At 42.0% G+C, this 26932-nt stretch overlaps 1 protein-coding gene across 3 annotated transcripts in view; it reads right to left on the reverse strand.

The window, feature by feature from the left end:
• spata5 (spermatogenesis associated 5) overlaps positions 1-26932 on the reverse strand; it is a 496065-nt gene that overhangs the window by 452973 nt on the left and 16160 nt on the right. Inside the window, exons 3-8 of one of the 3 annotated variants that reach the window (XM_041196527.1) lie at positions 21691-21848; positions 21174-21232; positions 19827-20315; positions 12173-12302; positions 9875-9931; positions 3361-3484 (exon numbers count right to left, since the gene is read on the reverse strand). In XM_041196527.1, coding sequence (XP_041052461.1) covers positions 3361-3484; positions 9875-9931; positions 12173-12302; positions 19827-20315; positions 21174-21232; positions 21691-21848 — 1017 coding nt within the window. Of the gene's footprint in view, positions 1-3360; positions 3485-9874; positions 9932-12172; positions 12303-19634; positions 20316-21173; positions 21233-21690; positions 21849-26932 lie in introns of all 3 variants that reach the window. The other 2 variants (XM_041196509.1, XM_041196518.1) reach the window with 2 other exon arrangements.

Raw genomic sequence — 26932 nt, forward strand, 5'->3', positions numbered from 1 at the left:
GGAAACTGCATTGGGAGCAGCGAATGCAGTAGACTAAATTGAGGGAAGTGCAAGTGAAATGCTGCTTCACTTGAAAAGAGTGTTTGGGCCCTTGGATGGTGAGGAGAGGGGAAGCAAAGGGGCAGGTGTTGCACCTTCTGCGATTGCATGGGAAGGTGCCGTGGGAGGGGGTTGAGGTGTAGGGGGTGATGGAGGAGTGGACCAGGGTATCCCGGAGGGAACGATCCCTGCGGAGTGCTGCCGGGGGTGGGGGGGGGGGGGGGAAGGGAAGATGTTTGGTGGTGGCATCATGCTGGAGTTGGCGGAAATGGCGGAGGATGATCCTTTGAATGCAGAGGCTGCTGAGGTGATAAGTGAGGACAAGGGGGACTCTATCATGGTTCTGGAAGGTGTGAGGGCGGATGCGCGGGAGATGGGCCGGACACGGTTGAGGGCCCTGTCAACTACCGTGGGTGAAAAACCTCGGTTAAGGAAGAAGGAAGACACGTCAGAGGAACTGTTTTTGAAAGTGGCATCATCAGAACTGATGCGACGGAGGCAAAGGAACTGAGAGAATGGGATGGAGTCCTTACAGGAAGTGGGGTGTGAGGAGCTGTAGTCGAGGTAGCTGTGGGAGTCGGTAGGCTTGTTATGAATATTGGTGGACAGTCTATCACCAGAAATAGAGACAGAGAGGTCAAGGAAGGGAAGGGAAGTGTCAGAGATGGACCATGTGAAAATGACGGAGGAGTGGAAATTGGAAGCAAAATTAATAAATTTTTCCAGGCCCAGACGAGAGCATGAAACAGCACCGAAGCAATCATCGATGTGCCGGAGAAAGAGTTGTGGGAGGGGGCCGGAGTAGGACTGAAACAAGGAATGTTCCACATATCCCATATAGAGACAGGCATAGCTGGGGCTCATGCGGGTACCCATAGCCACACCTTTTATTTGGAGGAAGTGAGAGGAGTTTAAGGAGAAATTGTTCAGTGAGAGAACTAGTTCAGCCAGACGGAGGAGAGTAGTGGTGGATGGGGATTGTTCAGGCCTCTGTTCGAGGAAGAAGTGGAGAGCCATCAGACCATACCGGTGGGGGATAGAGGTGTAGAGGGATTGGACGTCCATGGCGAAGAGACGGCGGTTGGGGCCAGGGAACTGGAAATTGTTGATATGATGTAGGGTGTCAGAGGAATCACGAATGTAGGTGGGAAGGGACTGGACAAGGAGAGAGAGAATGGAGTCAAGATAGCAAGAAATAAATTCCGTGGGGCAGGAACGATCAGTTTGCCGGGACAGTCCTGTTGGTGGATTTTGGGTAGGAGGTAGAAGTGGGCCGTCCGAGGTTGGGACACTATGAGGCTGGAAGCTGTGGAAGGAAGATCTTCAGAGGAGATGAGGTCAGCAACAGTCCTGGAAACAATGGCTCGATATTCAGTGGTGGGGTCATGGTCCAGGAGGAGGTAAGAGGAAATGTCTGCGACTTAACGCGCAGCCTCTGCAAGGTAGAGGTCAGTGCGCCAGACAACAACAGCACCACCCTTGTCAGCAGGTTTGATGACAATGTCAGGGTTGGACCTGAGAGAACAGAGTGCAGCAAGTTCAGAGAGAGACAGGTTAGAGTGGGTGAGAGGAGCAGAGAAATTGAGATGACTGATGTCACGCCGACAGTTCTCAATGAAAAGATCAAGAGAAGGTAAGAATCCAGAGGGAGGGGTCTAGGTGGAGGGAGAATATTGGAGATGGGTAAAAGGATCCGTTGAACGGGGAGAGGACTCCTGCCCAAAGAAGTGAGCACGGAGACGAAGGCGGCGGAAGAAGAGTTCAGCATCGTGCCGAGCACGAAATTCATTGAGATGAGGGCGCAAGGGTATGAAACTATGTACCTATATCACATGGACTTCAGCGGTTCAAGGTGGCGGCTCACCACCACCTTCTCAAGGGCAATTAGGGATTGGCAACAAATGCTAGCTTCACCAACGACGTACACAACCCGTGAATGAATAAATAATGAATGCATAATTTAGACAAGTAATTAATTAGAACAAGGTATTTATGACTAGTCCCAACAACTTCTCTATGTGCTCCACTCTGCATTCACATGCATGACCTTCTCTTCCAAGCACTCTATGCTGCTCATCTGCTGCCCTGGAATCCAACAATACCACCTTTCTTTGCCACACTTGGTCAAAACAAACTTTAACACAAGTATCATGAAAACTGAGGCTTTGATGTGCTGTAGCACTTTTGTGACCATTCTTTGCATTCTAAATTAAATATATTTGTAATTTGGCTAGTAAAAATAAAACTTTGCTTTGAGCTGCTGCAAGCCTTTAAATTTTGCAATTCCAGACCTTCTGCACTACCTTAACCCCAGTAAAACAGCAAGCTCCCTGTGGCTAACATATATTTTCAATTTCCACAGATAATCTAATCCATGCATCTCTCCACTGAAACAATGCCTGCATTTTTAAATGCAAGTCATTACCCTATGATCTCTCTGAACTATATATAACATGTTTGATTTCTACTGAATTTATTGATTCAGACAGTGGCCTGAATTTCACTCTCCCCTGCCAAGGGGTATTGAGCCTGGGAAGGCGGCAGGGGGAGCGTGAAGTAGAACAAACAGGCTTCCTGCTGGGTTTCCACTTGCCCTGACCTCTCAATGATTTTTTGCTGGGGCAGACGAAGCCTTAGATGGGCCATCCACCCTTGCTCCCATTAAGGCCCTTATTTAAGGGTCATTTCCCACCCAAACCTCCATTTTTAGGCTGGCATGAGGATTTCCCAAGTCTGGGAGAAGCCGAAAATGATCAGGCTTAGGCCTTAGGTAGGAAGGTCGGCGGGGGGCAGGGGGGAGCCATCATCAAAAGCACCTTTCTAACTTAGAACACCCACCCACTTGAGGTCTGGTGGCGACTGGGCCGTCCTCCCCCTACAGTCCACCCCTGGCCTCTATGCCGACACCCCATCCACCCACTATTCAGCCTTCAGGCCTTCCCTACCTTCCCCGCCCTGAGACCCTCAAAAAAAAAAACTCTTTCTGTCCGGTCCCAGGGCTTAGGCTCAGAATTCTTCAGGAAGTTCCTGTTCTGACCACTGCAGCTTCTGTCGCCGCAGGGGCTAGAGAGCTGCCAGCCAATCAGATTGACAGGCAGCTCTCCAAGGCAGGACTTCCTCCCGAGTGAGGGGCAGAAGTATATATACATTAGGTATATACAGAAGAATATACATTAGGTGAAAAATAAAGCAGAATGTCAAAACTGCAACATAATCTCTTCCACTTTACAAAATCACAGAACCAATTAACCACATTTATTTCCTATAAAATTTCTATAAACAATTATCTCAATATTTTTAATTCTATTGCCATTTACTTACTGAGCCAATACCATCCATCAGTGTGAGCAATGATGCTACCACTCGCTTCTCAACTTCATGCTGAGCTCCTTCCCGCTTTGGACATATGGCATCAAGCTCATCTATGAATATAATTGAAGGTTGACTGGAAGGAGGAATAAGTCATTAGATGCAGGTCACATTTTAAGGGTAACATTTACAAATCTGTTACAAATGACATATCTAATCTGATGGAATCAAATCTTTCACATGTACAGAATGACCTTCTTGCTTCCTAACACATTCTTGTACAATTCACAATTTGAAAGCTAGAACCATAGAAAGTTACAGCACAGAAATAGACCATTTAGCCCATCGTGTCTGTGCCAGCTGAACAAACTAGCCACCCATTACACAATTCTTTCACGAATATGAATTTGGAAATATTCGAGTACTTTAGAATCAAACTGCACAGTTACGCAGAAAGTAAATTTTTCAGGCTAATAAATGTCAGCTTGCCTCAGCAAGAGTGCCGAACAGTCAGTGAGAGCGATAAGTCAGAGTCAGGGCGTGAGACGAATGCAAAAATCAGAGAAAGAAATTCAAAAGTGACTTCACTGCCACAGAGGGAGCTGATTGGTGGGTGACATGTGTTTATTCATTTTTGACCATTGAAAATCACTTCATGATAGATTCTGTTGTGTTTTTATTAACTAAAGGCACTGAAAATTATATTTGTCAATTTTCTACTGCTTAAGTATCTCATTCTTTCAATGGTCATTTTCTTAGAATTCTATTGGTCTGTGCCTCAGAGTCTTATGTGTCAATTATTCATTTTTTTAAAAACTGTGCTAAGTGTTTTAGTGATCATAGGGGAACCACTGGCATGGTGATATTGTCACTGGGCTGATAATCCAGAGACCAGGCTAATGCTCTGGGGCCCAGGGTTTGAATCCCACCATGGCAGATGGTAGAATTTGAATTCAATAAAAATCTGGAATTAAAAGTCTAATGATGGCCATAAAAAAAAACGCTGTCAATTGTTGGAAAAACGCATCTGGTTCAGTAACCTCTTTTAGGGAAGGAAACTGTCCTTACGTGGTCTAGCCTATGTGTGTCTCCAGACCCACACCAGAGACTCTCTGAAATGGCCTAGCAAGCCACCCAGTTCAAGGGCAATTAGGGATGGGCAATAAATGCTGACCTAGCCAGTGACACCTACATCCCATGAACAAATAAAAAAAAGTGATCATGATCTCAGTAATTCAGACGTCAGTGGTTTGACTACCATGGCAGGCCAGCTGAGACCTGTTGCATGCACATCCTGTTCAGTGTGGGAACTCCAGGACATTTCTTGAGTCCTGGCTAACCATATGTGTAGGAAATGTTGCCAAGTGCTGGCTGTAGGTGCATCCAGGAGTCCAAGAGTGCCTCAGATATATTCAGCACATCGTGGCAACACCACAGTTACAGAAGGAGCAGGAGCTGAAGGAATGAACGAGCACCAGACAGATCAAGAGAAAGTACAGAAATCCCCCAAGCTGGTGGCATTCATAAATGAATTTTCAGTTTTGATTATCAGGGAGACTGATGGCTCCTAAGAAAAATGCAGTAAGAATCTTGGGCACTTGATAGTTAGGGGCATAAACATGCTTTTTTGTGACCACAAACATGTTTCCTGAATCGTATGTTGACTTCCTGGTGACAATGTAAAGAAAATCACTGAGCGGGTGCAGGATATTCTTCAGGAAGAAGGAGAACAGCGAAAAGTCGTGGTCCGTAATGGAACCAATTGCACAGGTAGAAAAGGTGTTGAGGTCCTTCAAGCATAATTTCCTGAGCTCTCTCAAAAGTCAATAATCCCAGGATTACTCACAGTACCACATGCTAGTGAGTGCAGAAACAGAAAGATAGCGAATGTAAATGCGTGGCTGGAGAAGTGGTGCAGGAGATCTAGCCTGTGTGAGATTCTTGGAGCATTGGACAGTTTCTGATGGAAGGGACATCTCTACAAGATTGCATCTGAACAAAGCTGAGATCAATGTTCTCGCCAAGAAGTTAATGAGTACTAATGGGGACGGTTTAGCAGGGAGAGGGGAACTAGAAAATAGCAGAGGAACTACAGTAAAATTAGAAGTGTCCCAAAACTGCAGGACCAGATTGAAGGAAATAGCAAAGGTAATAAAGGAGATATCTAATTGTATTTATGGCAATATCCATAGTTTAACCACCAAGGTTGGTTGGAGCTGTAGGCATAGATTACTAATGGGATTATGATGTGATTCATAAACAACTAGAAATATTCCTTTCAAGGGAAAAGGGAGAGCATCCAAAGATATTGAACTCGAGAAGACAACAAAAATAAAAGTTAAAATAAACCAAAAAGGAGGCTTATAACAAATTACAGGAGCAAGATTTGATTAGTACACAATATTACGGAATGCACAGGAGGGAATTGAGAAAGTTAATATGGAAAGCAAAAAGAGGTTACAGGAAAAAATTAGCAGGCATCATTAATTTAAACCCAAAATGTATTATAAACATATAAAGTTAGCTAGGGAAAAAGTTAGGCCTATTAAGAATCCAAAGGGAAATCTTCATGTTGAAGGAGAAGACATGGCAAAAGCATTTAGTGAGTACTTTTCATCTGTTTTTACAAAGGAAACAGATGATACAAGGTTACATTAAAAGGGAGGGAAATGTGAACAGGATAGTAATAGATCGAGAAGAAATACTGAAAAGGTTATTACATGATAAGTCAACTGGTCTAGGTGGAACTCATCCTCGATTTGAATATTGCTGGGAAGAGAGGCATGGTGCAAAGCTTTTCGTCCTGCACTCATGAGGACAAATGTATGTGTTCAGCAATATTCATGTTCTGTATACCAAGCGACAGTCTGCATGCTAGATTGCTGAAATTAGCAAAGGTAGGAAAGCAGAGGCATTGGTCACAATCGATAACGCTTTACAATTTTCAAAAATTACTTAGACTCAGGTGTAGGAAGTAGCATTATAGGGCTGAATTTTCCCCCCGTTGGGGGGGGGGGATGTTGATGGGCGGGCGCGTGTGGGTGTGCTTCCAATCAGTGCCCCCGGTCGGAGGCACGGCGGCATTTTACGTGGGCGGGCCAATTAAGGCCCGCCTAGCGTGACGTGCACACGCAAGTGCTATGCGCTTCCTGTGCGGGCGGGGAGGGGGGGGGGAAGGGGGGGAATTCCTAAAATCGAAAGTGCGCTCTTTCACGCATGTGCACAAAAGAGCACACTCATCTCCCTGTGGCTAAGTGCAGCCTCAGGGAGATCAGCTCTAAATGTGAAAATGCTCAAAATAGAAAAATAAAATTTCCCTAACAATATCACATGAGTTGGGACATATTTATAATTTCTAAAAAAACTTTATTAAAATTTTTAAAACCCCGCCTATGGATGAGGTTTCATGTTTTTTCTACTTCCCGCCGGGGCTCCTGGCCTGCCCGCCAACCTTAAGGTTGGACGGACAGGTCCACTAATTACTTTAATTGCTCTGTCAATGGCCTCAATTGCCATTGATAGGTCGGTGGGCGCACAGCTGATTTTCTTGTGCCCCACCTTCCTGAAAATTTAAATGGGGCGCGGTGACATCGGGATTTCTGCCCCCGCTTGCCAACAGTAAAATCCAGCCCATAAGGTTTGTGGTGAAAAAAACTTGGCAAAGTAGTAGATTGTGATGGCGATAGTTATAGGCTTCAGGGTGTCATTTAGAATCAGGCAGAAAACAAATAATTAGGGTAAATGGGTCTTGTTTATATTGGAGAAGGATGGTAGAATGGACAGAAGCAAGGCAAAACTCGCTGGTCCAGCCTCATTTGGAGGTTTGAGGTCAATTTGGCGACCAACGTTTCAGGAAAAATGTAAAGGCATTAGAAAGGGTAGAGAAGAGATTTACCAGTGATGAAGGGCTGCAGTTATGAGGAAAGGTTGAAAAAGTTAGGACAGGTAAGGTTAAGAGGTAACTTATTAAAGGTTTTGAAGATGATGAGAGGTTTTGATAGAGAAAATAGGGAAGAAGATTCCTTCTGTCGTGTAGGTCAATTACTAAAGGTCACAGATTCAAAAGCATTGGCAAAAGATCTAGATGCTAGATGAGGAGAATTTTTTCACTCTGTTGTCAAGATCTGGGACACCCTACCTGAAAAGGTGGTGAAAGCTGATTCCATAAATAATTTAAAAAATCTAGTTGGACAGTTACTTGAGAGTGAGGGACTCAATAGGATTACGGACAAAAAGAAAGGGTATGAGACTAAGCACACATCTCCTTCGAATAGTCATGTTGGGCCAAATGACCTCCTTCTCTGGTGCAAGTTTCTATGATTCTAGGATTCTAGTTGATAGCACTCTCGCCTCTTAACCAGAAGGATGCAGGTTCAAGACACACTCCAAGACTAGGCTCTCATCCAATGAACTCCTAAGGAAATACTGCAAAACGCATCATATATTATAAATCATTACTGCAAAATTATTAAGACACTCTCATTTGGAGTGATTGCAAAAGACTCTCTTTATTGGCTTCCATCCCCACGCACTCATCACTGCCATTTGTTGGCCCGCACACTAACTGTAGCCAAAAGGCAATGTGAAACCTGCTTTTAGATGACAGGAAACAATTAGGGTAAATGGGTAACAAAAACAAAAATATCTGGAAAAACTCAGCAGGTCTGGCAGCATCTGCGGAGAGGAACACAGTTAACGTTTCGAGTCCGAATGACCCTTCAACAGAACTAAGTAAAAATAGAAGACAGGTGAAATATAACCTGGTTTAAGGGGGGGTGGGACAAGAAGTGTCATTTGGACTCGAAACGTTAACTGTGTTCCTCTCTGCAGATGCTGCCAGACCTGCTGAGTTTTTCTAGGTATTTTTGTTTTTGTTGGATTTCCAGCATTCGCAGTTTTTTGCTTTTATCTTAGGGTAAAAAGGGTGCTGCTAGCGTTGGAGAAGGATTGACATTGGCACACCCCATAGGTCAGTGGTGGGTTCACTTCTGTTCTTGGTATATACAGTATAAGTACTTTGGACTTGGGTATAGGGAGCGTAATCCTGAAATTTGCTGATGACACGAGTACAGCATTTGGAAAACAATGAAGACTGTAAAAGATTTCAGGAAGACAAGCAGAATGGGCACAGAAGAGGGAGATGTTATTTAATGTGAATAAGCTTGAGATGATACTTTTGATAGGAAAAATAATAAATGCAGGGTTATACACTCAAGGAAAAAATGTCAATGGATGTGGATGACCAGTAGAACTCAAGAGGTTCAAATGTCTAACTTGAGTTTTGTGTTTCTAAGCAGGGGCATGGAATATTGTAGAAATTATGATTATTTTGTACTAACAGTTAGAGCACTATGTGCAATTTTGGGCATTTCATTAAAGCCACTGAGTGTAAACAAAGATTCACCAGACTGATGTGAGCAATATGAAACTTACAGCAACAAGCAGAGATTTGTGATCTTGGGACTATTGTCACTGGAGCAGAATAGGCTCAAATGACATTTAATGGAGATTTTTAAAATTCCAAAGAATTTTTTTATAGGTCAGAATTTTTAGCTCATCGGGCAGGCACGCGCCCGACCTGAACGAACATAAAATGATGCGCGATGATGTCGGGCGAGCATCCTGACATCATCGCACAATATTCCAGACGGTGGATGCACGCAGGATTCGGCAGAGCATCTGCCAACAATTAACGGGCCTATTCAGGGCATTGACAATCTAACTGAATTAAATTTTTTGCTGCCCCTCCAACCTTACGGTTGGCGGGCAGGCAAAAAGGCCATGTGGCCTTTGCATTTTTTGCGAAACCTCGTCCATGGATGGGATGAGGTTTCAAACCGTCTTAAGAAAAATAAAACATTTTCATACTAATTTCTTACATGTCCCTGTTCAAATGACAGAGTCACATGAGGGGACATGTTTTTTAACACCTTAAAAATCTTTATTTTTATTTTTTTATATCTTCATCTCCCTGGGGCAGTCCTGTGCTCAGGGCAGTTCCCTGCTTGCCCTCCACCCTTCCCCCACAGGCAGCACTGCAGTTTGGGTTTCATGCTGGGCAGGCCTTCATTGGCCCGCCAGCATGAAATCGCGGTCTGGCCCTGGTCGTGGGCAGCAGCTGGCTTCCCGACTGCTGTTGCCCACTGCCACCAAGCCGGCCCGGCAAGGGCAAAATCCTGGCCACAGAGTAAGAAGTTTCCTCTGTGGGTTCAATGATGGGGAGTTATCAATTTAAATTCATCCTAAAGTGTCAGGAGAGGAATTATATGAAATTTTGCTACATTATAGGTTGTTGGAGCATGGAATGCACTACTACCAAGTTGATGTAACAAACATCATTTCATCTTTTAGGAGAAAATTGGATAAATATTTGAAGCAGAATACACACAGCTATGGGGAAAGAATGAAGCAATGAGGTTAGTTTAGGGTTGCTCTAGCAAAGAAATTGCATGGTCAAAATGGGCTCCTGTGCTCTATTAATCTTTCATGCTAATTACAATAATTTGTATTTCTCTCACTGAATTACCATTGAGTGGCTTCTGCAAAGATCTGTCTCAGCCTTGCTTCACTTTCTCCAAAGTATCTAAAACAAAGAAGGCAGGTACCTCAGCATCACAGAGAGCAATGAACACTTAAAATCTCAGTGTTAAGGAGAAATGGAGAATAATCTGAGAAACGGAAACTAGTTTAACTGGCAATTCTATTTTGTAGTCATCATTAGCTGTAAAATGGGATCTTACAAATATCAACATGCTAAATCATTTAATATTCAGAATGGTGTCATGAAAAACAATGATATTACAGGAACTGGTGCTCACCAGGGTTGATAGTTCTCAATGCAGGGGCATTTTTCCCACTTTCTCTCTCCCAGTGTCAGGTTTCAGCACTCCCAGATCAGGTATTGTACATCCAAACAGAGCAAAGTTCCCTCTGCTCTGTCCCAATATTGAAAAGCCATCACCAACTGCACCATCATCTATTTCTTTTATAAGTTTGCTGCCCCCCCTCACCTGCCAGAATATATTCCTCGTCAGCCTCTGCACTGAGCAGCTTCTCATTCCAGGTGTTTTTAACCTCCATTTCAATTCATCATGTTCTCTATCCTCTGAATTAACTGTCATCCCATTCTTCCTTAATCACACCCCAAACCATATTCATGGCCTTCCACTTGACCTTGCCATCTCATATGGCCTGAATACCCCTGTAGTATCAGTCACAGATAAAGTCATCCCTAATTATTTCCTTATAACATTCTCCACCCACATCCCACTACCCCCTCCAAATCCTACTTCTTTCTATTCCACCCCTGGAAAACACTCTCCCCCAGTTCACTGAGAACTGTCCTCTCAAATTCCTAATATCCTAGCCTTTGGCTCTGTATACCACAACATTTCTTCAGCTACTGATCTACTCAGCCACACCCTCAACTCCACCTTCAATGTCCTAGCCCCATGAAAACCACTATTCTCTCTCACAGACTTGCTATTCCCCCAGTACAGCTTTCATCTCTGGTTCCTTCAAGTTTAAGAGATATGAATTTGAATGGCTAAACCACCAGGTCTGGCTGGACCACATAAAGCGCTACTGGGTCCTGCTCTCATCTACTAAGACTGCTCACTATTCCAAGATTATGCTGGGATGCAATGGTAAACCCAGCTGTTTTTCTCCATTGCAAGACATCTTCCTAAACCACTTTCCTTATCTCCTCCACCCTCACCTCCAATGACCAGCACGAGGAGTTCATAGACTTCTTTGTCAGCAACAATGAGACCATCCTATCAGCTGCAACAGTCATTACCCTCCCTGCTCCAGCCCATCAGTCCAAATTTCTTTGAAGGTCGCCCTGCCCTAGCTCTGAACTTGCATCTTTCTCCAGTTTCTCACCTAGCTTCCCTCACGTCCTCTCCAAGCTCATTTTGCCCAGGAGACTCATCTCCTACTCCCCCAGCCATATTACCATTAACTGCTGACTATCCAACTTCCCTTCTTGGCTTCCATGTTAACCAATATTGCTAACAGTTTTATCTCTTCATTGTTCTGTCCCTCTCTCCTTCCAATCTGCCATCATCACCACTCACCTCAGAAGACCAACCATTGACTCTGTGCTGTCACTAAGGGCCTATTTCCATTTCTGTAATTCTCCCACTCCGACCCCCCTCAGCTCTTCTGCTACCGAAAACCTCATTCATGCTTTGATTCCTCCAGACTTGATTATTCCAATGCACTCCTGGCCGGCCTCCCATATTCTATATCCTCTGTAAACCTGAGGTAATGCAAAACTCTATTGTCACCCACCCATCACCCCTATTCTTTCTGACCTATAATGCTCCAGGTTAAACAATGCCTTTAAACAACTTGCATCCTCTTTTTCAAATCCCTACTTGGCCTTTCCTTCAACGTCTCTGTAATCGCATCCAGTTCTCCAACTCTCGGCATATTTGCACTTTAATTCTGGCCTCTTGCGCATCGCTAATTTACATTGCTCCACCATTGGTGGCCATGCCTTCAGCTGCCTCGGCTCTAAGCTCTGAAATTCCCTCCTTATGCTTCTCTGACTCTCCATCCCACTTTCCTCCTTTAAGATAATTCTTAAAACCTACCTCTTTGACCAAGCTTTTTATCATCTGTCTGAATATCCCTTTGTGGCTCAGTGGCATTTTTTTGTTTTAAAATGCCTCTGTGAAGTCTCTTGAGACATTTTATTCTGTTAAAGGCACGATATAAATTCAAGTTGTTGTTATATATCTTGGGCTGTTTGTTTACTGACTTACTATACTTTGAACACAATCATTCTACTTTCACCATGATACATCATTTGACTTACTTGCTCATAATTTCAGGCCCATTGATGATAGAAATGTGAGCTCCAACTTCATTAGCCACAGCTCTGGCAATCAGAGTTTTCCCAGTACCAGGAGGACCAAACAGCAAAATTCCTCGAGGGGGAGTAATTCCTAAATCACAACAAAAAATATATAGTGCATAACAATGAAAAAGGCTGCATCTCCACATGGCGCCAGTACCAAAACCTTGGCTAAACTGAAATTGCTTCCTTTTTTATACCTTCAATCTTTTTAATTCAGGGGAAATTTCTTTCCTGAATGGTGAGAGTGTGGAACACACTACCATGTGATGGGTTAAGGCAAATACCACAGATGTATTACGGAGAACTACATGAGGGAGATAGAAATTGGAGGATACGTTGAAAGTGAGAGATGATCTGAGATGAGCTGAGAGGAGGAGGTTTGTGTGGAGCACAAACACTGACGTAAACCTGCGCTTAAATGGCCTGTTTCTATCCTGTAAAATTCTATGTACTTCTTTTCTGAACTCTAGTGAGTATATCATGCAGCAAGATCAGGAAAACATATAAATCATTATTATGGACATTGTCCAGATGCACCACTTGATAAGTTAGTTCCTGGAAGCGACAATTCCTCTTCTCAATTTTTTTTCCAGTCCTGAACTAACTGCTATTGAAACATAATTCTTTGATTGCCAACAATTCTCCAATATCAAACCTAAGTGACCACTTCTCATGCATGAGCACAGACCATGGACATCAACAGGTTGTTCAACTGTCAGAGTTACACAGCAAAGCTCAATCCTGCTCTTCTCCAGAGCCACACATTTATATTTTCCAACAAAGTTCAGCAAATTGCAATCAGGAATGAGAACCCGGGCTGATTTTATTTTAGTTTCCCATCTGCCAGAGTGCTGAGGCCAATTGAACCTCCCTGGTTTGCATGACTTAGTCGCATACTTGGTGGTGCTTTTACCCACTCAGTCTTGTGGAAAGTCCACTTTCTTTTTAGGCGGTCTTACCACCAAACCACATACCTTACCCAAGACAATAAGCGGGTGCCATTGGACAATACTGCTCAAAGTTAGTCAATAGGAAGCATAAGTTGGCCGGGGCAGGATTTTCTTCCCCATTGAGAAGACTACAGTCTCCGCTGTACATACCTCAGAATGTGAATCATATCTCAGGTCGAAAAATTGTTATTGTGGACATCAGAAATGTTCTCAGAATTCCATTGCACTCTCAAGCTTACAACATTCATGTTCTCCACTAAAAAATCTGCAAACCTAATAATGGCCTGTTTCGGTGCTGCATATTCTATTTAACAACAATGGAACAGCATGTGGTAGTGAAAATAGTTACAGATTTTATGTTGCACTCAAAGGTTACCGGTACAATATAAAACCAAAAAAGAAAGCAGATCTTCAACTAGTGACAAGGCCAAATGGTAAATAATCCCCCGCAGACTCAAAACTTTAATCTTTCATGTTAAATGATTCACCAGCTCCTACAAAACTGAAGAAGCTGGACACTGTCCAGGACAAAGCAGTCTGCTTGATTGGCACCACATGCACAACCATTCACTCCCTCCACCACCGACGCACAGTAGCAGCAGTGTGTACCATCTACAAGATAAACTGCAAGAATTCACCAAAACTCTTTAGATAGCGCCTACCAAACCCACGACCACTACCACCTACAAGGACAAGGGCAGCAGAAAGATGGGAACACCACCACCTGGAAGGTCCCCTCCAAGTCACACACCATCCTGACTTGGAAATATATCGCCTTTCCTTCACTGTCACTGGGTCAAATCCTGGAACTCCCTTCCTAACAGCATTGCGGGTGCACCAACACCACAAGGACTGCAGCGGTTCAAGAAGGCAGCTCACCACCATCTTCTCAAGGGCAACTAGGAATGGACAATAAATGCTGGCCCAGCCAGCGAAGCCCACACCCCATGAATGAATTTTAAAAAACCAAGTGCCGTCCAGTGAGTTTTACTCTACAGCACTGTATTGAAATGGGGGATAATTAATTGGTTGTGCCTAATGTCCATTTAGACCAGTAATTTACTGTATCACAAGGCACTTTGAAAGTGGTAAGCTTAATAATATACATCTGATACACATCCTGAATACGGTTACAAGTATTATTGTAACAGTGAGAATTTTAGTTCTTTGGACAGTGAACCAGTCGGATTTTTTTTTAACTTAAGAACTACTTGGTGTCACAAAATGAAGACCAAGCCAGTTACAATGTCCATATGAATTAATAAACCATAAGTAGGCGAGAGTTGATACTGATCTTTAAGGAAGCATATTTAAATAGGGCCTGCAGACAAAACAAAGCACGAGAGCTCTTTTCGCGAGGAATATAATTAAAAAGCAGAAAAGTTACTTAAAATTGGTCTGGAACTTTAGATAGACTGGACTTAGAGTACAATACTGTGCGTAGTTCAAGTCTTAATATTACAAAAAGGATATAGGGCCACTGCTGAAACATTAGAAGCATGACAGGAAGAGCTCATGTGGAACAGGAATACCAGCATAGACCTTTGAGAACAATAACCTATTTCTGCACTGTAAATTCTATGTCATAAAATCCAAATCCAAAGTTGTCCAAATAATTATTTGCTGTAGAATTATACAAAACTGAATTGGAGATAAAGTTTGCGATGCAACGGGAAGATTTAATTCATTTAACATTATTGCATCATCTACCACCATTTAACGAATGCACAAATCCAAGATTTTGATAACCAAGCGAATAGAAAAGGTAACCCGAATAGTTCGAACTTCCAAATTATCTCTAATCCGACTTGTCATAATGGTTATTACATATAATGGTTGGTGTTCAAACATAGAACTTTACAGCCATGGCTATCAAAATGGTGACACTGTCAAACCCAAAAACAAATAACAGAGTTGGCCCACTGACTTGGTATCTCTCTTTAAACAAACATTATAAGGAAAAAAGATTGGAAATTATCCAAGTAGATATTCCAAGTGCACCAGCACACTCACTTACAATAACAACTCATTTTTTTATGCACCTTTCACATAATAAAATATCCCAAGGTGCTTCACAGGAGTATTATCAAAAATTTGACATCGAGCCACATGATGAGATATTAGGGCAGATGATCAAAGTTTAGTAAAAGAGGCAGGTTTCAATAAGTATCTTAAAGGAGGAAAGAGAGATAGAGAAACAGAGAAGTTTAGGGAAGGAATTCCAGAAGTTAGGGCCTAGGCAGCTAAAGGAACGAATTGCCAATGGAGGAGTGATTAACATCAGGGGCATTTAACAGGTCAGACTTTGAGAAGCAGATATCTCATTAATTTGTTAATGGGTTGTGGGTGTGACTGATAAAGGCCAGCATTTATTGCCCATCAGTACATTTCAGAGGGCAGTAAACCCAAGTTGCCATGGCCTAGGAGTCACATATAGGACAAACTAAGCAGATATCCTTCCCCAAGGGTTATTGTGTACTAGATGGGGTTATATGACAACCCAGTGGTTTCAAGGGCGCCATTACTAATGCTAGCTTTTCATTCCATACTTAGTTATCTGAATTTAAATTTCCTAGCTCTCTCGGTCAGGTTTGAATCCATTTCTCTGGATCATTAGTCAAAACCTCTAGATCACTGGTGCAGCATAATAAGTATGCCATCATAGCCCTAGATCTCAGAGGGCTGTTGGGCTGGAAGAGGTTAGAGAGATGGGGGTGGGGGGAAGCCATGGAGAGATCTGAAAACAAAGATGACAATTTTAAAAGAGGCATTGCTTAATCAGGAGCCAGGGGTGACAGGTGAGCAAGCCTTAGGAGACAAAATGCACCAGCGCAAATATTTCAGTGACTAAAATTACTTAATTGAAGGAAGTAATTAATTTAAAAATACATAAACAAGAATCAAATTTGAGGTAGTATTCAGAAACCAGTTTATTTTATAAGAGAATATGTCCCAAAAATTATCTGCTTACAGTCAAGACCTCAAAACTATTACAAAAGGATCAATCAGTCCTCATTCCCAAAATGCTTTAATCTAACAATGATTAATGTAACACTGAATACTGAATGATCCTGCAGTTCCAAAACAAAGAGGCCTGACAGGCCTAACTTCAGCTCAATGAAGCTTTGACATTTTTAAAAGTTATTATAAAGCGGCTTTAAATAAAACTGATATTCTGGCACATTTTCATGCCATCTACTCACACCACTCTCCAGATCAGAGATAGTGAGAGGCATGATACTCATTGGTCTCACAGGGAGCCTACGAAATGACATCAGGCTGCGGATAGGTGGGTGCTGGTGGACGGCAGTCTGCTCAGCTTCTCAGAATGAGCATGACAGCACTGATTGCAGGAGTGTAAGAAAATTAAAATTGCCTTTTCACCCCTCCAGTATCGTGCCCCAGTGCACATTCTTCATTGTGAAGAGAGGCAGAGAATATCCTTAAACTATTCAATAATGGAGGACATCAAAGACCCAATTCTGTTCTTCCCTGATGTTCGCATATGCTCATTTTCCTGCTGAAAGCAGGTGTAGATTATCAATCCTCTCCCTAACCAGTGCACCAAGACCAATTGAACTTAGCTAACGAAGTACAAACCAAGAATTAAATGTAGGATCTTCTAATCTACCTGGTTCAATCTACATCAGAAGTGTCTTTTACTTCATAGACCACTGGAGGAAGGTTAAGAGTGATACTCTGCTTGAAATAAATTAATCAATGATTACCTATAGCAGTTTTAGGCTGAATATTCAACTCAGTGTCCTAAGGCTTGAGTTGGCTAAGATAGATTGGGGAACCTCACTAAAAGGTGGATAGGCAATGGCTAATTTTTAAGGGACGAGTGTATGCATTGTAACAGTTATACATTCCTTTCTGGTGCAAAAACACAACAGGAAATGCGGCCCAACCGTGGCTAACAAAAATTTTTAAGGGTAGTATTAGATCCAAAGCGGAGTCCTACAAAGTTACTAGAAAAAGCAGCAAGCCTGAGGATTGGGGGCAGTTTAGAATTCAGCAAAGGTGGGCCAAGAGATTGATTAAGAGAGGAAAATTAGAGTATGAGATCAATCTTGTAAGGAACATAACAAAGCATTTACAGCCTGCTTTTAAGTATGTAAAAAGAAAAAAATTAGTGAAGACAAATGTAGGTCCCTTACAGTTCAAAAATAGAGAACAAGAAAATGGCAGAGCAATTAAACAACAACTTTAGTCCTGTCTTCACAGAGGAAGATACGAATAACTTCTCAGAAATGCTAAGGAACTAAGGGTCTAGTGAAAAGGAGGAATTGAAGGAAATTAGTATTACTAAAAAAATAGTGGCTAGAGAAATTAATGGAACTGAAAGCCAATAAATCTCCAGGGCCTAATAAACTACACCTCAAGGTACTAAAGGAGGTGGGCATGAAAATAGTGGATGCGTTGGTTGTCATCTTCCAAAATTCTTTAGATTCTGAAAAAGTCCCAACAGATCGGAAGGTGCCAAATGTAACCTATTTGAAAAAGGAAGAAGGGATAAAACAGGGAATTAGAGACCAGTTAGCCTAACATTAATTGTAGGGAAAAGGCTAGAATCTATTATAAAGCATGTGAGAAGAGAACACTAAGATAAATTCAGCAGGATTAGACAAAGTCACATGGATTTATGAAAGGGAAATAATGTTTGGCAAACCTACTGAAGTTTTTTGAGGATGTAACTAGCAGGATAGTTAAGGAAAAACCAGTGGATATGGTGTATTTAGATTTTCTGAAAGCTTTTGATAAAAATCCCACATAGAAGGTTAGTATGCAAAATTAAAGCACATGGAATTGGGGGTAGTATATTGGCATGGGTTGAGAATTGGTTAACAGACAGGAAACAGGGAGTAGGAATAAATGAGTCTTTTTCGGAGTGGCAGGTGGTGACTAATGGGGTAGGGCAGGAATCAGTGCTTGGGCCCCAGCTATTCACAATATATATCAATGATTTGGATGAGGGAACCAAAGGCAATATTTCCAAGTTTGTTGACAACACAAAACTTGGTGGGAATCTGAGTGGTGAGGAGGATGTTAAGAGGCTTCAAGGTGATTTAGAAAAGTTGTGAGTGGACAAGTGCATGGCAGATGCAGTGTAACGTGGATAAGTGTGAAGTTATCCACTTTGGTAGGGAAAACAGAATGGCAGAATATTATTCAAATGTTGGTAGATTGGGAAATGTTGATGTACAAAGGGACCTGGGTGTCCTTGTACACCAATTACTGAAACTGCTTGCTGCACCTGCATGCTTGCTTAAGGCAAATGGCATGTTGGCCTTCATTGTGAGAGGACTTGAGTACAGGAGCAATGATGTCTTACTGCAGCTGTACAGGGCATTAGTGAGACCACACCTGGAGTATTGTGTGCAGTTTTGGTCTCCTTACCTAAGGGTATACTTGCCATAGAGGGAGTGCAGCAAAAGGTCACTAGACTAATTCCTGAGATGGGAGGATTGTCATATGAGGAGAAATTGGCTCAACTAGGCCTTGTATTCACTGGAGTTCAGATAAATGAGAGGGGATCTCATGGAAACGTATAAAATTCTGACAGGGCTAGACAGACTGAATGCAGAGATGATGTTTCCTATGGCTTGTGGGGGGGGGGGGGGGTGTCTAGAACAAGGGATCACAGTCTCAGGATACAGGTAGGCCATTTAGGACTGAGAAAAGGAGAAACTTCTTCACTTCTCAGGGAGGTGATAGCGTAGTGATATTGTCGCTGGACTTGTAATCCAGACTCTGGATACCTGGGTTCGAATCCCACCATGTTGGGATTTGAATTCAATGATGTTATAAAAACACATCTGGTTCACTAACGTCCTCTTAGGGAAGGAAATCTGCCGTCCTTACCTGATCTGGCCTACATCTGATTCCAGATCCACTGCAATGTGGTTGGCTCTTAAATGCCTTCTAAACAAGGGCAATAAATGCTGGCCTAGCCAGCAATGCCCACATCCAATGAATTTAAAAAACTCAAGTGGGTGGTGAACCTGTGGAATTCTCTACCACTGAAGGCTGTGGAGGCCAAGTCATTGAATACTCTTCAGAAACAAATAGATAGATTTCTAAACTCTAAAGGCATCAAGGGGTATGGTGTTGAGAGAGAGGATCAGTCATGATCAGATACTGAATGGCAGAGCTGAATGACCTACTCCTGCTCCTATTTTCTATGTTTCTAAATGAACCTAGTTCACTTGTGGTTTTTTTTTAAAGCAAGGGCTAGTGGCTGGATTTTAAGTTGCAGCCTATTGCTTGTTAGATATTTGTCATGCGCATGGCTTACCTTTGTAAAAGCTATAAAAAAATCAAATTTGAATCATACATATAGTCAGATTTTTTTCAGTACAATAGCAGTTTAAGCCACCAGCAATTAAGGAACACAAAACAATTACAATTACTTATTTTTATCAAATCAAACCAACAACTAAAGTCTGTCATGTTTTGAGATGTCGTACCATAAGATTTGAACAGTTGTGGTTGCTTCAAAGGCAATTCAATAATTTCTCGAATCATCTTCAGCTGACTGTTCAGTCCTCCAATCATATCATAAGTGACTTTGGGCTTGCATTCTTGCTTCCTCTCCTCATCATTGCTTTGTTCCTGCATGAACTTGATTTGAGTGAGCAAAGAAATGTGGTAAAATGTACCTCTGTTACTTTTCAGGCAATTGTCGGACATCGAGATTAAGTCCTCTATTGGAGGGTCATACTCGTCTTCTCTTTCCTGAGCAAATTCAGACATTTCAACATTTTCAATGTTGCTTACAGAAGAATATGTTACACCATTGTGTACTTTTAGCAATTTCTTACTGTCTACAGTATTGTTGCAGGTTGGAATTGATATATTTTGAGAATCCATTGGAGGACAAAGTGAACTAGAAGTAGTGTTGATCCCTCTGTCCTGAGTAACATCTATGGCCAAATTGTTGAAATGTGTGGACAAATCCATTGCAATGTTCTCATGTACTGATTTGTCAAGCAAGGATTCTGCATTCGCTTGCATATCACTGAATGTGACATTGGACGGTATCTCCAACACTGCACCATCGACTCCTTTTACCTTCCTCACCAACAAGTGAAAAGTTCGACCATAAAATACAAGGTTCAGGAAGTTGCCAGGTAACACTATCTTCCCATCTATACAAAAAAGAATGTAAAAATAAGACTCATAAAATTGGCAATAAATATCCAAAACGGTCTTCTCTACTTGCAGAAACTTATGTACATATATGTTTAAATGGTATTTTTCCATTTGATAATTTTTTATACAAGGGTAAATTAGGTTGGAAGAAACCACTACCTTGCCATCAGCTAGCCATGTAACATCCCTAGTTTAGTGTCAAAATTATAATGTGAAACACTACATTCTCTTTGTTACTTTTACCTCAATGAAAACTCACCAATAGTTACTAGTAATATAAGGTGTTAATAGCAAAGGAGCTTTAAAAGACAATGCTGATTAAAACACCAATGGTTGGAGAGAAGACAGATTTAAAGAATGCAATTCTGAAGTAAAAATGAGAGACTTGAAATGCACATAACTATGAATTATGCACAATAATGCTAGTCTTTCTTTTATCATTTAACGTCATTGGGCCTGTCATGCATTTCCAGCATATTCTATTCATAAACTAATTTATATAGGGCACTATGTTGTGCATATCAATCTTGTGTCTCTGGGATCCATGTTCAAATCTCAGCCATCAAATAATTTTCTTCGCTTTGTTGACTGTAAGGGTCTAACATGAAATGAAGTCTGAAAGATTTTTCAGTTCCTAGAGAGATTGTCATGCAAGCACAAAACTGCCCATACTGCATCAGTATCTAGCACTCTCACTCATTGGCTGGTCTGAAAAGTAGAAAAAAATGTCACACTAGGTGGTAGAGAGTGATCTTCTGAGTTTGGAGATAAATGTTTAAGTGTAGCATTCAAAGTGCCTACTTTTAAATTGTGTAAGCAGCAAAGATGGTATCCAGCAATTAAAATGTCCTCACCCATATTCCTTAGCAAGAAGTAAGATAGTTCTTCTGTCTTGAAGGAATCATCTTGATCTCTACAATCAACAAGACAATTATTATAGCTTCAAAATGGTTTGAACTATTATGCTAGCACAAATGGTAATCATTTCAATTAATAGGTCACAAAACATCAAAGTGTCAAAACAATTTAAATTACTTGGCTACAACCATTTAATCTAGTTGTTCAGGTGCTGTTTTACTACAGGTAATTAATCCTTCAACTAAAACTAAAGCATCACCTGACATTTCTTCAGGGTAGAGTATAGTTCCTGATATGACATTTAAATTAATTTGATTAATAAATTGTGATAGTAGCGGGCATTAAGTGCCCACACCAGCAATCCAAGGGCACATTCTATAATCATTTCTTAGCTCAATATTACAAACATATTGAAAAACCGTGATGTAATCTTAGAACACAAGCAAGAGATTTTTAGTTTACACCCAAGTACATTTCTTTAAGCAGCTGACACTGAATCTACCAGATACAAACCTCAAAGCAACATGTAATTCCTCTGCCTCTAATAATGGACCAAGCAGTGGTTGGACAGTAATTGCATCATTCACCTTGACCTTCAAATTCTTCTGGGTGACTCCATTTAACCCTATCTTACTTCCAGGGAAGCTTGGTACAGGCCATGCTGTGCACACCTACCAAAAAAAAAATAACTGTTAACTAGGAAACTAGAAGGTCTGTACACTGAAGCAACTATAACATACTGAACCATGACAAGCATTATAATACACTGTATATCATCCTGTAGTATAGTGCTGCATAGGGAGGAGGTGGTTCTTTTTCCAGAGAACAGCAGACCTGTGAGACAGGCTGCAAGCTACTACGGTGAATGCTGATTCATGGAATTCCTTAAAGTTAGAGCTAAACCTATTACTGGTTAGGGTGGAGAGCATCTCATACAAGAGTACAGTACTGTATGATGTTATCTGGGCCGGAGTGGACTCCTGGACAAATTTCAACTGCCTAAGATCGGAGAGCAATTTTCCAGTTTTGTTTCTTTAACTGGTCTGGGTTTTTAATCTGGTTTTTCACCTCTCCCAAGAGCTTGTATGGATTCTGGGTAAGATGGAGAGCGTATGTATTGTGACACTGAAAAGATCACAATTACATGTAACAGGCTGGGTAGACCATTGGGTCTTTTGCTGTCTGTTATTTTTCGTATATACACCGTGTTATGTCTCAAACCTACACTGGTGCAACATCAACAACAAGAATAATCTGTCCTATACTAGTGTTGTCCGTAGTTAGATTTAGATAAACGGATACTAATACATTATGAGGAAACCACTTTAAAACCAATATGTTTCTATGATATTAATTTTATCACTTCAAATTATTACCACCAGTGGTGTGGCAATTACCAGAGAATGGTTGCTGTTCCCGAGGTCAATCAACACAGGCACAGGGCATTACAGTAAGAGTTGTACAAAAAAGCATCTTGGCACAGTCACTTTCATTAGTAACTTGCCTTCCATCACAAGCTCCAGAGCAGGGTTTTTGTTTATACTTACACAATTTTCAACTGCATTCACAATTCCGCTGAAAGAGAAGTTCACGTCAGCCTATAGCAAGTCTTGGATAACATACAGGCTTCAGCTGACAAGTGGTAGGCAACATACACCACACACAAAAGTCAGATGACCATCTTAATAAGAGTCAGCCCGGCCAGTTCCTGAACCTTCAAACGGTACTGCCATTACCAGTCCCCTCTTATAGGGTCACCATTGACTGGAGACAAGCTTACAGGATGGCTGGGTACTACATGACAATTAGTGCACCTCCTGACTCCACAAAGCTGTTAACTGTATTTATGTGTGAGGGGGGTGGGGGGGAGCATTAATTGGGGATTCGTTTGTCCTCCTATAAAAAGGAACAGACCCAAATTGAGGGATGGGGGTATGTATATCTCTATAAATAAAGCCTTTTGTTTAAAGATTGGTCCTAATGCTATCCTTCACTTCCTAGCTTTCTGAAATATAACATGATCACAGGGAATGGTTGCCTAAAGCTGAAAATTGGAAACTAAGAAAGCATTTTTCAGATAAAAAAATTAAAATCCTAGTAGCTATTGTGGTAAAAGGGAGAAAGCAAATGTAAATTCTCAGGGTATGATTACTTGCCAATGTTCTCAGAGCCCAAGCCATTTGATCAGTTTAAGAATGAAATGGATATGTCGACATGGGTTACATCCCTACCAAAAAGGAACAAGGTATGGCCGTAACATTGTTGCTTCTGGGGAGGAAAGTCAGTTGAATCAGAAGTAAAGTATTTTCTGAAGTGGATGGCTGCCAGTTTGACAGTGATGAAGGTTTGGACTTTCCATTATCTGTTAAATCTCTGAAGCATGGTCAGAATTTGAAAGTTTTAAGAAAACAAACTTCATTCCATGGAAGAACACATCACGGGCCTGGTCTGGCCTACATGTGACTCCAGAGCCACAGCAATGTGGTTGACCCTTAAATGCCCTCTGAAATGGCCGAGCAAGCCACTCAGTTGTATCAAATCTATAAGAGGTCTAAAAGGGATGACACCGGACACACCACCTGGCATCGGCCTAGACACCGGAAACGAGAACGACAAAACTCAGCTCAGTCGACTCTGCAAGGTCTTCCTTAATAACATTTGGGGGCTGGTGTCAAAATTGGGAGAGCTGTCTTGCAGGCTAGTCAAGCAACACCCTGACATAGTCATCCTCACCAAATCATACCTTACAGATAACGTCTCAGACACCGCCATCACAGAGTCCCAACCATACTGTCAGATATGTAAGCCAGCAGAGGTGGCGTCACAGTGGTATACAGTAGGGAGGGAATTGCCCCGAGAATCCTCAACACCGACTGCGGTCTATGAAAATAAGGGCAGGAAACCTCCTGCTGTTTACCACATCCAGTTCCCCCTCAGCTGATGAATCAGTGCTCCTCCATGTTGAAAAACCACTTGGAGGAAGGTGACAATGGTGCAGAATATACTCTGGGTGGAGGACTTCAATGTCCATCACTAACAGTGGCTTAGTGGCACCACTACAGACCAAGCTGGCCAAGTCCTAAAGGACATAGCTGCTAGGCTCGGTCTGCAGCAGATGGTGAGGGAACCAACAAGAGGGAAAAATATACTTAGCCTCATCCTCACAAACCTGCCTCCCGCAGATGCATCTGTCCATGACAGTATCGGTAGAAGTGACCACTGCACAGTCCCTGTGGAGCCAAAGTCCTGTCTTCACATTGGAGATACCTTCCATCGTGTTGTGTGGCACTACCACCATGCTAAATGGGATAGATTTTGAATAGATCTAGCAACTCAAGACTGGGCATCCATGAGGTGCAGTGGGCCATCAGCAGTAACAGAATTGTACTCAACAACAATCTGTAACCTCATGGCCTGGAATATCCCCCACTCTACCATTACCACCAAGCCAGGGGTCAATCCTGGTTCAATGAAGAGTGCAGGAGAGCATGCCAGGAGCAGCATCAGGCATACCTAAAAATGAGATGTCAACCTAGTGAAGCTCAAACATAGGAGTACTTGCATGCAGCAAGTGATAGACAGAGCTAAGCAATTCCACAACCAAAGATCAGATCTAAGCTTTGTAGTCCTGCCACATCAAGTCACGAATGGCGGTGGTCAATTAAACAACTCACTGGAGGAGGGGGCTCCACAAATATCCTCAATGATGGGGAAGCCCAGCACATCAGTGCAAAAGATAAGGCTGAAGCATTCACAACAATCTTCAGCCAAAAGTGCCAAATGGATGATCCATCTCAGCCACCTCCAGAGGTCCCCAGCATCACAGATGCCAGTCTTCAGCCAATGCGGTTCACTCAATGTGATATGAAGAAACGACTGAAAGTACTGGAGACTGCAAAGACTATGGGCCCTGACAAAATTCCAGCAATAGTACTGAAGACTTGTGCTCCAGAACTTGCTGCACCCGAGCTAAGCTGTTCCAGTACAGCTACAACACTGGCGTCTAGCCAACAATGTGGAAAATTGCCCAGGTACACAAAAAACATTGCAAAAAACAGGGAAGTTATAATGTGGGATCTCACAGTTGTTGCCCAAGCAGATGAAGAAATAGAAGTAGAGGCCATAGCTTGAATAGATTAGACAATGAAATAAAGGCCAGTCTCACAACAGAATTAGAAGCAGAATTTCTCATGAACATGAAGTCTTGGTTGCTGCCAATAAACTAATAAGACAGACAAAACAGAGAATTAGATAGTTAAAAGGTTTGGGGTTTATGCTGAATTACCAGATAAGAGTCAATCAACTTTGTCACATAGGTGGATTTATACTGAAAAAGACCTTGCAGATGCCACCTAAGGCTACATGAGAATATTCACTCTGAGGAGGACACAAAGTGGCTGCAGAGCTATAGGTTAAGTGAGTGGGCAACAAGGTGGCAGATGGAGTATAGCATGGGAAAGTGTGAAGTCATTCACTATAGTGGTAAGAATAAAAGAGCAGGACATTTTTTAAAAGGGATGAAACTTTTAAATGTTCAGAGGGACTTGGGTATACTCATGCAAGATACACAATGTTAGCTGCAGATGCTGTAAGCAATTAGGAAGACAAATAGCATGCTGGTCTTTAGTGCAAGGGGATTGGAGTACAAGAATAAGGAAGCCTTGCTACAACTGTACAGGGTTTTGCTGAGACCACACCTGGAATACTGTGCGGGGTTTTGGTCTCCATATTTAAGTAAGGACATACTTAAATTGAAGGTGCTACAGCAAAGATTTACTAGATTGGTTCCTGGAATTAGGGAGTTGTTTTACTATGAGAGTTAAATTGGGCCTATACTCTATGGAGTTTAGAAGAATGAGAGGTGATCCCATTGAAACATACAAGATTCTGAAGGGGCTTAACAGGGTAGACAATGAAAGGTTGTTTCCCCTGGCTGAGAAATATAGAACACAAGAGCACAGTCTCCGGATAAGGGGGCCGATCATTTAAGATAGAGATGAGGAGAAATTTCTTACTCAGAGGTATATTTGGAATTCTCTACCCCAGAGGATTGTGAGTGCTCCATCACTGACTATGTTTAAGGCTGAGATAGGGAAATTTTTGGCTCTTCAGAGAATCAAGGGATAGGAGAGTAGAGTTAAGGCTGAAGTTCAGACATGTCCATAATGAATGGCGGACCAGACTCAAAGGGTCGTATGCTCTACTCCTGCTCTCATTTCTTACATTCTTATGCAAGGCTGAAGCTAGGATAGTAGGATAGTTGCTAAGGGTTTTGAAGAGCAATTGGGTGATCCAGAATGCTGCATTCATATTGTTTTTTTATGAGTAACAATGGGAAATGTTGTCCTTTAACTTGGGCAGCTAGGAAAATAAAAGGGTTGTTATAAGTACTTTAGATTGGCAGGGGGATGGGAACCTGTGGGCAGATTCAGATAGGACAAATCCAGAGCAGGAAGCGGGAGACAAAAAATTAGTGGGTGACTCTAAAAGACAGAAGAAGAGAAGGTTAAGAGGTTTACAGCACAGGAATTTAACAATGTTAAAAAGTAGTTATTTAAATGCAAGGAGTATAACAAACAAAGCCGATGAGCCAAGGGCACAGATAGACACGTGGCAGCATATCATTGCTACAACAGAAACTCAGCTTAAAGAGGGGCAAAAATGGCAGCTCAACATCCCTGGACAAAAGGTTTTCAGACAGGGTAGAGTGGGGTGGGGGGGAGCTAAAAAAGTAGGGGTGTAGCCTCATTGGTTA

Source organism: Carcharodon carcharias, chromosome 1 (assembly GCF_017639515.1).
Source record: "Carcharodon carcharias isolate sCarCar2 chromosome 1, sCarCar2.pri, whole genome shotgun sequence".
NCBI lineage: Eukaryota > Metazoa > Chordata > Chondrichthyes > Lamniformes > Lamnidae > Carcharodon > Carcharodon carcharias.